Genomic DNA, 16,544 nt, shown 5'->3' on the forward strand with positions numbered 1-16,544 from the left:
CATTCAAAATCAATTGTTGATATCAAGAATTGATTTCTTACTTGTTGAAATTCCAGTTTAACATATCAGAAATACAGTTCTTACTAGTAAAAACATTTATTTTTGATATCAAGAATTCAATTGTCACTAGTTGAAATATTCTTGTATCAACAAATAGTCTATTCTTGATATCAGCAATTGAATTGCTACTAGTAACAAAGTTCATTTTTGATTTCAATAATTCCATTTTCACTAGTGACAATGTTAATTTCTGATATCATGAATGTGATTGTTACTAGTAAGAAAGACATTTTAGATATCTGAAATTATATTGATATCAGAAATACATTTTCAGATATCAAAAATGAAAATTTTTACTAGTAGCAATTCAATTGTTGATATCAAGAATAGACATTTCAACTAGTGACAATTGAATTCTTGATATCAGTAATTCGCATTTTTACTAGTAAAAATGTCATTATTGATATCAAAAATTATATTTCTACTAGTAAGAAATCAATTCTTGATATCAACAATTGATTTTGAATGGCAGCCTATGGTGACATTTCACTAGTGAAAATATAATTACAGATATCAACAATTTAATTGTTGATATCAAAAATGTAATTCTTGATATCAACAATTAATATCCTGGAAATGAATAAAAGTTAAAATGGCTTGCCATAGATAACTGATAATATTACACTGTATAACACCTTAGTAACGTTGAACATGTTTGGTTCAGAAGGTGAAACCGTGCGCTGTGGCTCTATATGGCTTGCTTGAGGAGTGATTGGGTCGATTACCCCATTAGATAGAGGATGATGGGTTTGGATCAGCGCAGGACATTCGCTCTGTGTGTTGGGGATCGTTTGATGTTGAATTGTTGTCACCAGTCACACAGATAACCGAATTCTGCACATACCTGTAGACCGAAGCCAGCGTATAAAAGTCAGTCCCCTCACACACGGCCGACACAGACCTTCTGAAACACTTAATTACACTGATTTGTACAGTCGCACATCATCAAACTGTTCAGATTGTGATGTATAAATACTCTGGCTAATTATTGTGCATATTTATAACATTATTTTTCTGCATTCATTGCTATTTATTTATTGTATTTTTGTACATTACCACTACTCTTGTGTACACAAGCCCACGCAACGCATAGTTTTATTTTGAAGCAAGAACAAAATGTTATATATTTTACAAGACAAAAAGTGAGAATACGAGACCGTACAGATGGATACGACATGCTTGGTAAGTACAACTAAGAAATACACTAATATATTATTTAAATGTTTATATTATTATTATTTTGTACAATAGGTGTATATTTGTGTAGTTTTATAGTTTGTGTGTATATATATATACAATGTTTTGGATAGTTTTTATTAATTATTTTCATATTTATATTATTTTTGTATAATAGTTGCAATAGTAGCAACTATACTGTAGTTATTACACATGGAAAAAAAAAAAACAACCATACAAAAAATTACATATTCATGTAATGTATTTTTTTTTTTTTTTACTTTTTTTAAATTGTTTTTTCATGTATAATAATTGTTTTGTATAGTTATTTGATGAATTATTATTTTAAGATTTAAATTATTTTTGTATAATAGCTGCATACATGTGCAATAATTATGTATAAAATAATAATTGTATAAAAACTAATTACAAAAGTATGCAACAATTGTGCAAAATAAAATGAATATATTATTATATACTATAATTATCACACATGATTAACTACACAATATTTTTGTGTAGTTTTCTGATTGTTTATTCGTGTATAATAATTATAGATTGTGTGTGTATATGCATTAACATATACATTATTTTGTAAATTTGTATATGTATATTTTTGTTATTGCAGGAATCTTTCTCATGCATGATTATATCTGTATTTATGATATTGCTTCTGCCGCTGTCATCCACATCTCTTTATCCTTCCCAGAATGCAACAGGTACTGAACTATATATGTCTAGTAGTTAGTTTTTTTCTGGGGAAAAAATAATGATTTGTAGCTTAATGCTTTCTTTGTGCTCACCAACTGCATATACAAGACTGACAAGTACATAATAAGACATTTTAATTCCATTACTGTAGTTTTTGTCAACTCAAATAGCAAAAGCTGAATGGCAGGTTTTGTAGTGAAGTGTCTTGTGGTGTTTTTCCAGTGTATTTGGGATCTAGTTTCATTCAGGAAGCTTTACGCCAAGCCAGAGAGCTGACCGATGCTGCGTACGAGCACACCAATGAGAGGTGACATTTGCATACAGACTTAAAACATACACCTTACCGCTCATTTGATTGAAGTATCAACCAATCAGAAATAGAAACATGTAACTAGACACAAATGAGTCGATTTTTATCATACAGTCAGAGTTTACAGCTACAAAATGATGTCATAAAGTATTTTTATTTTCTCTCATTTCTGTCAGAGTGAAGTCGTCTGTATCGGACGGTTCTGTCCGACCCAGTGACCTGTTGGCCTTGTTCAAACAAACTGGCCCGAAAACCAGAACCCACATCAGATCCGCCGAGTTTCTCGACAACACGGTAGAGCTGATAAGAGAGATGGTGTACACACACTCCATGGACAAACCCGACCTCACCGGTACATTAATAGACATTAAAAGTAAACAAATAAGAGATTCAGATGGAGGTTTCATGTTTCACTTGTATTTTTGACTGGTGATGTCCTTCCTCCCTTTGTTCTTTTCTATTTCTCTGTTTTGAATAATCCCTGTAATGCCTTAATCGCAATGAAAAAGGTTAACAAATGATCTTGGAAGCTCTTACAAGTCATCTCAACATTTGTTTGTGTGCATCTTAGAGCTTTTAAGTGCAGAAGACATGGAGACCATACTGCAGGTTACAGGCTGTTCGGCAGAGACGCAGAGACCCGTGTGTAAATCTGACTGTCTATCCAGACGCTACCGTACCATCACAGGACACTGCAACAACAGGTGCTCACACGGACTGTACGGGATGCCAAAATATATCATTTGATGGTAACACTTTAGAATACTGTTCCTTCATTAATGAATAACTACACAGGAACAAATGAGACCAGTCACGAGTCACACGGGTATATTTGTGGCAATAGCCAACTATACATTGTATGGGTCAAAATGATTTTTCTTTTATGCCAAAAATCATTAGGATATTAAGTAAAGATCATGTTCCATGAAGATATTTTGTAAATTTCCTACCGTAAATATATAAAACATTTATTTTTGTGAGTGAATGCAGCACAATCAAGATCATAAATGGAGAACTTTAAAGGAGATTTTCTCAGTGTTTAGATTTTTTTGCACCCTCAGATTCCAGATTTTCAAATAGTTTTATATTGTCCTATCCTAACAAACCATACATCAATGGAAAGCTTATTTATCTAAAATTTTTAAAAGAATGACCCATGTGACTGGTTTTGTGGTCCAGGGTCACAAATGAGTAACGCACTATTAACATTTTAGTAACAACTATTAACTAACAAGAAACTCTGATTAACGAATTAGTAAGTAAAAGCGCTCAGTGAATGTGCTAGTTCACTATTAGCTAATCAGTAACTACTATTTTTCATACCTCACTGAAGACTATTAATAACTACTATATACAGGTTCATAATTCATATTATAATGCATAATGTGTAATATAAGGTAATGGTGGTAACCCATTAGTAATGACTCAAGTGTTTCTACATCTTTCTAAAGGAACTACTAATTATTTAGATATGTTTTCTAAAGTGAAGATCATGGGAACACACTAGTAATGACTAAAGTGTTACCAAATCCATCGCAAGGAATTACTATTCAAAATCTTACAAAAATCTCAAAAGCTTACAATGACTTCAGTCAATATTAGGTCATGCTTTTCACTTTAGATACTGATCCAAATAATTAGTAGTAACTACTAGTATGTAGTCATTACTAGTGGGTTACCGTTACCTTTTATTATAAATTATGCAATATTCATGTTAATTATGAACCTGTATATAGTAGTTCTCTGAGAGGTATGAAAAAAAAATAGTAGTTTTAGAAAAATAGTAGAAATCAGAGTTTCTTGTTAGTTTAGAAGCTTTATTTCTATTTAACCAGGAGAGAAGACTCACTGAGATTATAATCTCTTTTACATGAGTGTCCTGGCCAAGATAGGCAGCTGAGTTTGCATATACATTAAAGTTATTATAATTATTATTTTTTTTTTATATATAAAATTAAAATAAAAGTTAAATGGTTAATAGTAGTTACTAGAATGTTATTAGTGCGTTACTCATTTGTTCCTGAGTAGTTTTTCATTGATGAAGGAAGGAACAGTATTCTAAAGTGTTACCCGTTTGTCATTGAGTTTTAATTAAGCTCAGAAAACATCTTTTGACTTTGCAGAGAAAACCCTCTCTGGGGTGCAGCGAACACCCCTTACGCCCGCTGGCTCTCGCCCGAGTACGAGGACCCTCGAGGGGCCCCGAGGGGCTGGAACCCACAGCACACATACCATAACTACACACTACCACCTGTAAGACTGCCTGAAAACTCGTGGGAGAGATCTCAAGGAATTATTAGTGTTTAATCGTAGTTGCTTGCATTTTTTACTTTCGCAATTTTTATTAGCCATTTGGTGGGTTTATATTTTGCTAAAGTGTTTGCATGCAATGAGGAACTGCTGAAACATTGCTGAGTATTTTATTCAAGGAAAAAAACGTTTAAATATGTAATTTTGGTGATCAAAGATGAGTTTTAAGGGATACAATTAGGGGGACTTTAAATAATTACAATTATTTATTTAAGTCATATAATTTACTTATATTGACCTTTAATATGCAACTTGCTATGCAATCAACAATTTAATGAAAAAGAATAAGTTTTTCATCTAATTATGCTATTTTTTAAAATATTTTTTTCGTTTATGCTATTTGATATTTTCAGTAGCTATAGTTTTAGTTAACTTTTTCACAGAGATATTTTCACAGTGATGCCATAGAAGAACCATTTTTGGTTCCACAAAGAACCTTTCAGTGAACATTCTAAAAATATTTTTGGAATGTAATGTTAAAGGTTCTAAATGGAACTATAGATGTAAAAATAGAACCTTTATTTTTAAGAGTGTAGCTAGCTAAACTAAAGCTAAAATAAGACCAAATCAGCCAATAATGGTATTGAACAGAAGTTGAGTCTTCCAGTTACTCTCTCTTTGCAGGTCCGCAGTGTGTCGCAGGAGGTTTTGTACACTCATAATGAGAACATCTCTCTGGACACGTCTCTGTCTCATCTGCTGGTGGAGTGGGGTCAGTGGATCGACCATGACCTGACTTTGACCCCTCAGAGTCCCAGCACTGCGGCCTTTAAGACCGGAGCCGACTGCACACGCACCTGCAGCCGGGACACGCCGTGTTTCCCAATACAGGTGTGTACGTACACCCTGAAACAGATGCTACAGTAGATGGTAGGACTGCCCCCTAATAATCGACTAACAATTAGTCAACTAGAAGAGAACATTCGCCTATCATTCATCGACCTCAAATATGGCTTATCACTTGAAACATGGAAGTAGCAGCAACTTTACAAGTCCATTCGCACTAATATTAACCTAGATAAATGTGCGCTATTACTAGGCACATAACTGTGTTTGTGTGGAGAGCGTTTACTGTATGACACACCGGCGCCATCACTTGAGTTTAACTTAAAAATCTTTAGTTGAGAGCAACCCTACTAGATTGTACACACTCAGTCTGTTCATCAGTCTCTTTTTCTTCACGTTCAGATCCCCCTCTCGGACCCTCGCACGGGTACTCAGACCTGCATGCCGTTCTTCCGCTCGGCTCCCAGCTGTACGGGCGGCTCCGTTCCTCTCGGTCACCGGGAGCAGCTGAACGCCATCACCGCATTCGTGGACGCCAGCATGGTTTACGGGAGCTCGGATGCGCTTGCCGGCGTCCTGAGGAACCTCTCGTCCCCTCTCGGCCTGCTCGCCGTCAATCAGTTCCACTCAGACCAAGGGCTCGGCTTCATGCCCTACCTGACCCGCACACAACCTCACCTGGATCCCTGCGGCCCGCGAGAGCGGATCAACACCATCCCCCTACCAGAGACAGCGGAGGGGCTCAACATATCCATAGGGAATAGATCGTTCTGTTTCCAAGCAGGTTGATGGCATTAATATTAAATAAAACAATCTTAGAGCAACAATTATTTTATTTTATTTTATTTTATTTTATTTTATTTTATTTTATTTTATTTTATTTTATTTTATTTTATTTTATTTTATTTTATTTTATTTTTTAATTTATTTCATTGAAATTAAATTTAAAAATAAAAATATTTTATTTATTTATTTATTTATTCATTCATTCATTCATTCATTTGTTTTATTTTCCACTTATCCAATGTGGGATGCTGGAGATGCAGTACAAACTGTAGTGTGTAGGCTAGGAATGTGCATTAATAAAGTTAATAGCTCAGTTTTTATTTAACTTATTATATTAACTTATTTAACTTTTATTTAATTTATTTGACTTTAAGGGTATAACAGCTAAAACATAAAGAAACAGAATATTAGTCAATATCTGTGTCATTTATTTATTTAAAAATGTCCCAGCTAGGTCTTCACACTAATGCTTTCTGATTTGAACTGGCCAGTTGTTGTGCTGTTTTTGTGGGCGTGTCTCAGGTGACTCTCGGGCCAATGAGCACCTGGGTATGATCGCTCTGCACACGCTCTTTCTGAGAGAACACAACCGATTGGCTGAGGAGCTTCACAAGCTCAATCCTCACTGGAGCCCGGACACGCTGTACCAGGAGGCCAGGAAAATACTGGGCGCCGTCCACCAGGTGAGAAGATGTCCATAAAATGAGTGTAAAAAAAAAAAAGGTTACTTAATTTATTCATGCATCTGACTTGCTGAATCTTGTTTTGGAAGATCTTGACATGGGATCACTACTTGCCACGTGTCCTGGGCCGCAGTGCTAACCTGGTCCTCATGCCCTCGTACAAAGGTTACGACCCTGATGCTGACCCCAGCATCTCCAACATTTTCTCCACCGCTGCCTTTCGGTTTGCACACGTGACCGTGCACCCGGTTGTGAACCGCCTCGGACCGGATTACCGGTTGAGCCCCGAACACCCGGCTTTGCCGTTACACCACTCTTTGTTTGCATCCTGGAGGATGGTGCAAGAGGGTTCGTTTCACAAACACACTTAACTAACAGATATCACCATATTTCCCAATGTAATCGCAGTACAGTAAGACGGTTGTTTTGTATTACAAGTTCACTTAAATGTTAAGTTTTAATATCCTACAGATGCATTCATTAAATATGCACTACTTTGCATGAATTTCCAAAACAGAAATCCAAACATTGTATAAAGGTACGTATTGTAAATTAAATCTAAAGACACAATTAAAAAGTGTAATAAAATGTGGACTGGACCACAAAACCAGTCACATGGGTCAATTTTTTAAAATATTTTTTGAACATAATAAGCTGAATAAATAAGCTTTCCATTGATGTATGGTTTGTTAGGATAGGACAATATTTGGCCGAGATACAAATATGTTAATATCTGGAATCTTGGGGTGCAAAAAAATCGAAACATTGAGAAAATCACCTCCATTTATGTTCACGATTGTGTTGCATTCACTCACAAAAATAAATGTTTTATATATTTACGGTAGGAAATGTGCAAAATATCTTCATGGAACATGATCTTTACTTAATATTCTAATGATTTTTGGCATAAAAGAAAAAATCGATAAATTTGACCCATACAATGTATTGTTGGCTATTGCCACAAATATACCCGTGTGACATGTGACTGGTTTTGTGATCCAGGGTCACAAATAAACACTTAAAGGTGCAGTAAGTGATTTCTGAGAAACAACAAACAAACACGCCCCTCCCGTCATTGCTCCGCCCCCAAAATGCACAAACACGCGATGCAAGAGATGATGTGTCTTTATCATCGCTGAAGCAAATGCTTCACAAAAAACAAAGCAAAGATGACAAACGAATGACAAGGAAACAATCCTCAAGTGTAAATACAAGCAAGAGTTCGTTGTTAGTCTCCAGCAGCTCCAGACAAACAGAGACACTCAAAATGTGACAGAAGCAAAATAGGCCAAAGTCTCAAAATTGATTAGTGCCTTTAGTGTTTAGCCGTAATATTCATGATTGCATGCTAATCAACATGCATATCAGATTATGATGCATAATGAACATTTGTGTGTGTGTAGGAGGCATCGATCCTGTGCTGCGTGGTTTGCTCTTGTCCCCAGCTAAACTGCAGACAGCAGATCAGATGATGGTGGAGGAACTGACCGAGAGGCTTTTCCAGGCTCAGGGAGGGCTCCCGCTCGACCTAGCGGCGTTAAACCTGCAGAGGGGGCGAGATCACGGCTTACAAGGTGCCTGTCCACAGCCTGCCTTCTAAAGCCCCGTTCACACCGCCAGCGACTTTGTCGCTGTATGTCGCTAGTCTTTGTTCTGTGTAGTCGCTTGTGGGCGTTCGTAGTGTTGTCGCTCTAATGTTATTGGTAGACTGCACGTCTGGCCATATCTATACAAAATACGATCACAAGTTATACAACTATATCATTTTAATTTGACTAGGGCTCAAAAGAAACAGTATGCTGTTGGGAGAGTGTTGTTATATTACCACACAGCAGTGTTCAGTGGATTAAATCATTTAGCCTACTAGTATAGATTAACGATAGATCAATCAACAAATTAACTCACACTGTCATAAATTACTAAAACGAACTGCAGCAGTGCTAAACTTGCATCATAAAATTGCAACACTCGAACTAAATGTGTGAATTAAACTCACTGAGACTATCGACAGTTTCATTTCCATGCATCATTTTATTATATCCATGTGGTTACAGTCAAATCACATAAAACAGTGAAATCGCCCGCAAACTCTCCTGTCTTGCCTGCACTGCACTCGAGACAGTGACGTGAGCTGAGCTCCACTGAAAGGCTTCTTTCCTATTGGTTGTCGCTCACGAAAATCGCTTCTCATTTCCATAAAGTTGAAATTTCTGAACTTTTGTTGCGTGTCTCGCGTCGCTTGAAATGAGTGGGATGTCGCTTTTGTCGCCGCGTGTCGCTGCCGGTGTGAACGGGGCTTAAGGGAGCATCCGAACAGAACTAGAACCTCACAAGTGAGGGATTTAAAATGCTAAAGCACAGAGACTCAACTAATGCTAGCTATTGATTCTGATGCCATGTAAGAAGGTGATGCTACACTCTACTAAGCATATTGCAGAATTATTTTTGATATATAAATTGCATGTTGCCTTTTGTTAGTGCAACGTTTTTGAGCAACAATGCTAAAACATTTTTTTTTTTATTATTGGGTAAAAAAAAGAAAAAAGAGAAGCTTTCTCTGCTAGAAGCGCCAGCATTTGTTTCATGTCTGAATTGCAAACATTGTATTAGAAAAGGAAAACAAGTCATAAGCCATATTATATAGAGAAATACAGAATGTGTGTTTATATCCCCAAAAAAAAAAAAAAAATCGAAAAAACATTAATTTTAAATGTCTGAAAAAATGGGACTAAATACAATAATAACTTGCATGACATAAGAAGGTATGCACTTTTGGTTACACTTTATTTTCAGGTGTCATTGTTACAGTGTAATTATATATTTAAATACTGAGTAATATTAAGCAACTACATGTTCTTACTATAGGGTTAGTGTAGGATTAGGATTTGGTTGAGGGTTAATTGCATGTAATTATGCATAATTTACTGTTATTACTATGGTAAGTACATGTAACATAACAATGACACTGTAAAATGAAGCGTTACCGTACTTTTTCTTTTAATTTACTTTTTTTTTTCAATCATTATTGAATTTCCTATCATCTCTCCCCTATAATTAGAACTATTTAATAACAGTTTGCTAATTTAATTTCCTTATAATTGACTAATTTCTCTAAATTATCTTAATCTGAGTGAGGATGCTGTGCTTGACTTGCAGTGATTTCATTCTCTCCCCAGGTTACAGTGCATGGAGAAAACTCTGCGGCCTCTCTGCCCCTGCGAACGAGTCTGATTTAACAGGGATTCTGGGTAATGTAGTTCTGGCCAGGAAGCTGCTGCATCTCTATGGATCGGCGGAGAACATAGACGTGTGGGTCGGGGCGATCTCAGAGCCCGCTCTGCCCGGGGGTCGCGTGGGGTCACTGCTGGCATGCCTGATCGCAAAACAGTTCAAAGCGCTCCGAGACGGTGACCGGTAGTGTGATGTTCCACTCCTTGTTTATTTAAACGTTGAGTGATTTCAATCTGGCATGATATTCAATTCAGTTCAATTCACATTTATTTGTATTGCGCTTTTCACAATACACATCATTTCAAAGCAGCTTTACAGAAAGTGCATGAGTCACATTACAATTCAGAGTGATCTGTAACTGTCTAAGTTATGTATTTCAGAAATGTACATATACAAAATCACAGTTAGCTAAAAATATATTAATTTAAACAATGTAATAATTTATATGAATGATGAAGTACATAAGAAGAGTTACCCTCACACTTTGTAACACATCTTTCCCTCGCGGGTCAAAATGACATGAGGCCCTAAAATTATACTTTTTTTTTTATTTCATTTTGATAATATTTGTCCTTTTTTTATGCAGTTTTTGGAGATTTGTTTTTATTTTTTAGTTAATTTACCTTTAAATGACTAGATTTGATCAATAACTAATAAATAAATAGTAATTTAAGCACATTCCTCATATTCTTCCAACTCAAATTCAAAATAACTCACAATTTCATACTTAACCCTTTTAATTAAAGGAGAACTCCGGTCAATTTTAACATTGAGCTCATTTTTTTGTACATTTGGAGTGCTGTCAGTACAGAGAACAACGACAAAAATCGGTGTTGCCTACACCGTGTTATCCTCTTTTTAAAATTTGCACCCTATTGACTTCAATGGGGCATATTTTAAACCTGCTTTTACCCTCTTAACATCCTTGATGTGTCATTACAAGTGCACAGGTCATGTGAGTGATTCCTTTAGAGTGAACACGGGTGAATCTGACTGCAGTAGATGTGAAAGATCTTAAAAATGAAGTTAATTCGGCCAGCGCTCATACCTGTATTTACATCCTGTTTTCGGTTGAAGTCCAAAGTAGTCGATTGTCGAGTTCACGCGCGTGATCATAGGTAACTAAACATATGCGCATGAACTCGACAATCGACTACTTTGGACTTCAACCGAAAACAGGATGTAAATACAGGTATGAGCGCTGGCCGAATTAACTTCATTTTTATTCATATCTTTCACATCTACTGCAGTCAGATTCACCCGTGTTCACTCTGAAGGAATCACTCACATGACCTGTGCACTTGTAATGACACATCAAGGATGTTAAGAGGGTAAAAGCAGGTTTAAAACTTGCCCCATTGAAGTCAATAGGGTGCAAATTTTAAAAAGAGGATAACACGGTGTAGGCAACACCGATTTTTGTTGTTGTTCTCTGTATTGACAGCACTCCAAATTTAAAAAAAAATGAGCTCAATGTTAAAATTGACTGGAGTTCTCCTTTAAGCTCTAAATATCTTACATTGGATGTCTTTGCCGACCTCTTGTGGAAAAAGAAATATATAACATGATATTTCATGACTCTTGCCACTAGATGGCCTTATAGCTCTGCAAATGAGCTGTTCCGCTGGGTCCTAAAGTCAGTTTTGCTTCAGTATGCATTCAGATACACATGTAGACATTATAAAATAATTTTTTTGGTAAAGTTTTAGCATTTTTAGTTAGAATTTTGAGCATTTTTAGGTTTTTCTATGTGTACTGAAGCATTCCTCGCATTCCATTCATTCCTAAGGGGGTCAAATTGTCCCGCGAGTGAAGGATTTGTTACTTTTTTTTAATTTCTACCACAAAACTCCTCGAATCCTTTAAAAAAAATGTTTTGTGTGTAATCATGGTTCAAGTGCGACAAAAGTCCTGGGGTCTTGTATCCCTCTGATGAACACTCAATTTAAAAAAAAAAATGTTTGGGGGTCAAAATGCCCCGAGAGAAGGATGGGGGTTAAATGGTAATTCTGGTTAAGGTTCTGGTGGCAGAGTGAAGGTGTGTTCAGCTCTGCTCAGAGAGACGCTCTCCACACTACATCTCTGTCCCGCATCATCTGTGACAACACACACATCCGCCTGGTGCCCTTTGACCCCTTCGCACACACACTCCGCCCTGACGACCTGCTGCCCTGCACAAGCATCGCCCACATGAACCTCTCAGCGTGGAGAGAACCAGACGCTGGTAATAGCGGCCGAAAGGAATCAAATAATCCTTTTATTTGATGTGTTTTATTCATATTCGCCCTATGTTCTGGTCTCATTTTTAGACCCGGTCTGTGGTGCGGTGCCGCGGCTGCATCTGGGTTTCTCTGTGCTGTGTGACTCCACCGTGATGTATCAGTGTCCTACGGGATACTTGCTCCAGGGAGCCGCACACGTCACCTGTGACCCCAACACTCACAGCTGGAGCCCACAACCACCCACCTGCCACGGTCTCTGCTCATGGGTTTTTAGATTAAATTAAATTAAATATTAAATGTTAAATATGTAATATTAAATGTTAAATATGTAATATTAAATGTTATATATGTAATATTAAATGTCAAATAACATTAGATTAAATAGTAAATTAAATAGTACATATTAATACAATTTTAAACAGTTTGTTAAATATTAAATTAAATATTTAAATTAAATTTAGAAATTGACTATTTAAAAATTTAGAACAATGTTTTTATTGGTTATTTAAAATATTAATGAAAGATCTACACATTTATTTTGGATGTTAGGACATTCTTTAAACTAGACTAAACTAAATATTAAATATCAAATATTACATTAAATATTAAATGTAAAATAACAGTCGACTACATTTTAAATTAAATAAATATTAATGATAAAATATTAAACAATATTAAATATTAAATAAATTCATTTAGTATTATTTAATTGTAAATAACTTTACTATTAAACTTTTGGACGTTTGAACATTCATAGACAGTCATTAAATTGAATTGAATTTTTTACATGTAAAATAACATTAGATCCGATTATATGGTAAATATTAATGAAAAAATATTAAACAATTAATATTGACGTAAAAACCTACAGTGTTTATTCTTTTTTTTTTCTGTATTGGAAAATATTCTGTTAAAACTCATGAAAATATGTACAAAGAAATTGACTAACATGACATAAGAAGATAAATGAAGAGACAGTATTTATTTATTTACTTACTTCTGGTCTTATTTCAAACCATAATTTAATTTCCTGACATTATCTTACAATATGACATATATTGCATGACATAAAAAAATAATATCTTGCATGACATAAGAAAGTATGTCAATTTTCTTTCAATTTACTTATTTTTAATCATTATTGAATTTCCTATTATCGTTCTCCTATAAAAAGTTTGCTTTTTTATTTCCTAATAATTGACTAATTAAGTTAAATTAAATTTTAAATGTAAAATAACATCAGATTATGTGGTAAATATTAATGGCAAAATATTAAACCATTAATATTAAATGAAATATTAAATGAAATATTATAATAAAATTGGACCTGATTAATTTTACACCCAGTTTATTAAAACAGTGTTTTTATTGGTTATTTCAGATATCGATGAATGTTCTGCTCATCCGCCAGTCTGCCCTCCACACCTGCAGTGCTTCAACACACCTGGAGGCCACACCTGTACAGGTGAGCAGCTCATCCCCATCAGTCTCCCACATCTACGGCATATATTAACCCTCTGATGGTCTTTATTTATGTCTACACTCTGGGTTTTGGGGTCTCTAGAGACCCCAGAAAATAACATTTAATTTTGTAACAAGATAATAGTTTTTTTTTTTTTACAAATGTAATTTTATTCTGTTAATTTTTATTATTAAATTTTATTATAATATTCTGTATAGTTTTTATTATTAATGTTTTTACTCAACATTTGTGCAGTTTTTGGAGAATTTATGATATTTTTTAAATTTCTATAAATAAATTAATAAATAAATATTTAAATAGCCTTTTTACAAAAAAACAGCATTTGATGTAAAATTAACTTTATAAAAGACCCAGATTTCTAACTTTCATTCATGGGGATAACATGGATGATTTTAAATGGTTTAATGTAACATTTTTGCCCATTTTTTGGAAAATGCAGTTTTAAAATAAAAAATAATAATTTTAACCACTAGATGGCTATAGAGCTCCAGTATATGCTATTTGCTATTAGACTACCTGAAAGATATCTTTTCACAAGTTGGATTCAGTTGGATTCATATCTAAATATTATAAAATCACAATTATAACAAAAATAAAATATTTTTGTCAAAGTTTAGCATTTTTTTGTACCAAAAAACCCCCCAGTTTTTCAATAATGTTACATTATGATTAGAATCAAACCTGAACAAAATGTTACAAAGAGAAATGTTGGAGTCTTAAGATTTTATCATTTATTTCAATCATTTATTTTTAATCTAATTCTAGATTCTAGACACACACAATTGCGTGTGTGTGTGTGTGTGTGTGTGTCTGAGAGATAAAGAGAGAGAGAGTGTGTGAGTACACATTGTCGATGTGCCAGTGTCACCACACCACTTTATATTTGAAGTGGTTTAGCATTTTGGATGATTTTATTTGACAAATTATAGCCTTACAAATGTTCCTGTGTGTGTGTGTATGTGTGTGTGTGTGTGTGTGTGTGTGTGTGTGTGTGTGTGTGTGTGTGTGTGTGTTTACATTTTCAATGTGTCAGTGTCACCAATTTATTTTTGTGGTGGTACTGCATTTTGGATGATTTTATTTGACAAATTATAGCCTTACAAATGTTCCTGTGTGTGTGTGTGTGTGTGTGTGTGCGTGCGTGTGTGTGTGTGTGTGTGTGTGTGTGAGAGAGAGAGTGTGCGAGTACACATTGTCGGTGTCAGTGTCACCACTTTATATTTGTGTTGGTTCTGCATTTTGGATGATTTTATTTGACAAATTATAGCCTTACAAATGTGTGTGTGTGTGTGTGTGTGTGTGTGTGTGTGTGTGTGTGTGTGTGTGTGTGTGTGTGTGTGAGTACACATTGTCGATGTCAGTGTGACCACTTTATATTTGTGTTGGTTCTGCATTTTGGATGATTTTATTTGACAAATTATAGCCTTACAAATGTGTGTGTGTGTGTGTGTGTCTGTGTGTGTGTGTGTCTGTGTGCGTGTGTACATTTTCAATGTGTCAGTGTCACCAATTTATTTTTGTGGTGGTATTGCATTTTGGATGATTTTATTTTACAAATGATAAGAGAACAGTTTTTATAGTCTCAAAAATGTATTCCTCTATATGTGTGTGTGTGTGTGTGTGTGTGTATACACGTGTTGTGAGCAATATAATTTAGCATTGTGGATGTTTTTTGCATTGGTGGAAGTGTGCCACTTTATTTGTGCCATTTCTGTCGATGTGTTCTGCGTTGTTTCTGATTTTGATGATGAATTTTGTCTATTTTGATTGCGGGGTCTCCAGAGACCCCGAAGACCACGAGTGTCACAATTTTTGTCACGCTAACATAAAAACAGATATCATTCCACTTTTTTTTTTTTTTTGTAGATCTAGAAAGTGTTGAGAGCCGTAGAAGGTTTCATACCATTTGGACAAAGGGAACATTTTTTTTAATTTGAGCAAAAGTCATTTGGGGTCCCAAAAGACCCCATAAACCATCACAGGGTTAATCATAATCACAGAAATGAGCTGTTCTTTGTTGCATATGTAGAACCTGGAGCCCCGCCCCTTTCTGCCTCCTCCATTGTCTCGTCAGTGATGTCAGTCCTAGGGGGCGTGGCTTTGATTCTGCTCTTCCTCGCCTGTTACAAAAGGTGTGTCACAATCTCCAGTTCAAGCAGTTGTTTTGTATGTTTAAACGTATATACTTATACTATAATATCAATCCTGCAGAGTTTTCCTTCGGAAAGCCGAGACGGTGAAGGCAGAATGCTGTCCGAGAGGAAGATGAAATGGAGTCAAGGGAAAACTGGTTTGGAAAATGTGCAGATTTGGTCACATGGTGTTTACATGTCCAATATTCCAGTTTCATAACCACAGTCTCGTTCCACTGCGCTCGACCAGAAACACTGGACGGAAAACACACACGAGTGAAACGTGTTCAAGCCTGCAAAGCATTTTTAACATTTCTCCCAGTGCTCTCGCCCTTGAGAAAAGCTTTTGTCCGTGGCAAATCTGCCGCCGGCTCTCCCACGTGTGACGTCACATCAGCTGACGCACAGAAATCCTTGCTTTGTTGCAGCTTAGCCTTGAATTTGTACACGTATTGAGACTGGCATTTTGCCGTGACCTCATGCATACATGTGTGTATGATGCATTTAAATAAGCTTTGACGTTATATTACATAACTATTATTATCTGAATTTCTGAATTTATCTCATAAAATCATAATTATATATATATTTATATTCAATGCCTGTGGAAGTCCAAAAATTTATATTCGACCAGCATGATTTTTATACATAAAT

The 16,544-nt window shown here is 35.4% G+C and overlaps 1 protein-coding gene across 1 annotated transcript; it reads left to right on the forward strand.

Moving 5' to 3' along the window:
• Positions 1 to 1,893: 1,893 nt before the first annotated feature.
• Positions 1,894 to 16,503, forward strand: epx (eosinophil peroxidase). The gene is made up of 16 exons (XM_084095926.1): positions 1,894 to 1,955; positions 2,170 to 2,254; positions 2,434 to 2,609; positions 2,829 to 2,961; positions 4,381 to 4,510; positions 5,192 to 5,398; positions 5,756 to 6,137; positions 6,662 to 6,822; positions 6,912 to 7,170; positions 8,226 to 8,396; positions 9,999 to 10,236; positions 12,072 to 12,277; positions 12,363 to 12,527; positions 13,657 to 13,740; positions 15,788 to 15,890; positions 15,970 to 16,503. The coding sequence occupies exons 1-16, from the start codon at positions 1,898 to 1,900 to the stop codon at positions 16,025 to 16,027; spliced, it is 2,616 nt and encodes an 871-aa protein (XP_083952052.1). The 5' UTR covers positions 1,894 to 1,897; the 3' UTR covers positions 16,028 to 16,503.
• Positions 16,504 to 16,544: the final 41 nt, after the last annotated feature.

The sequence above is a fragment of the Abramis brama genome, assembly GCF_963993115.1.
Source record: "Abramis brama genome assembly, chromosome: 20".
NCBI classification, from domain to species: domain Eukaryota; kingdom Metazoa; phylum Chordata; class Actinopteri; order Cypriniformes; family Leuciscidae; genus Abramis; species Abramis brama.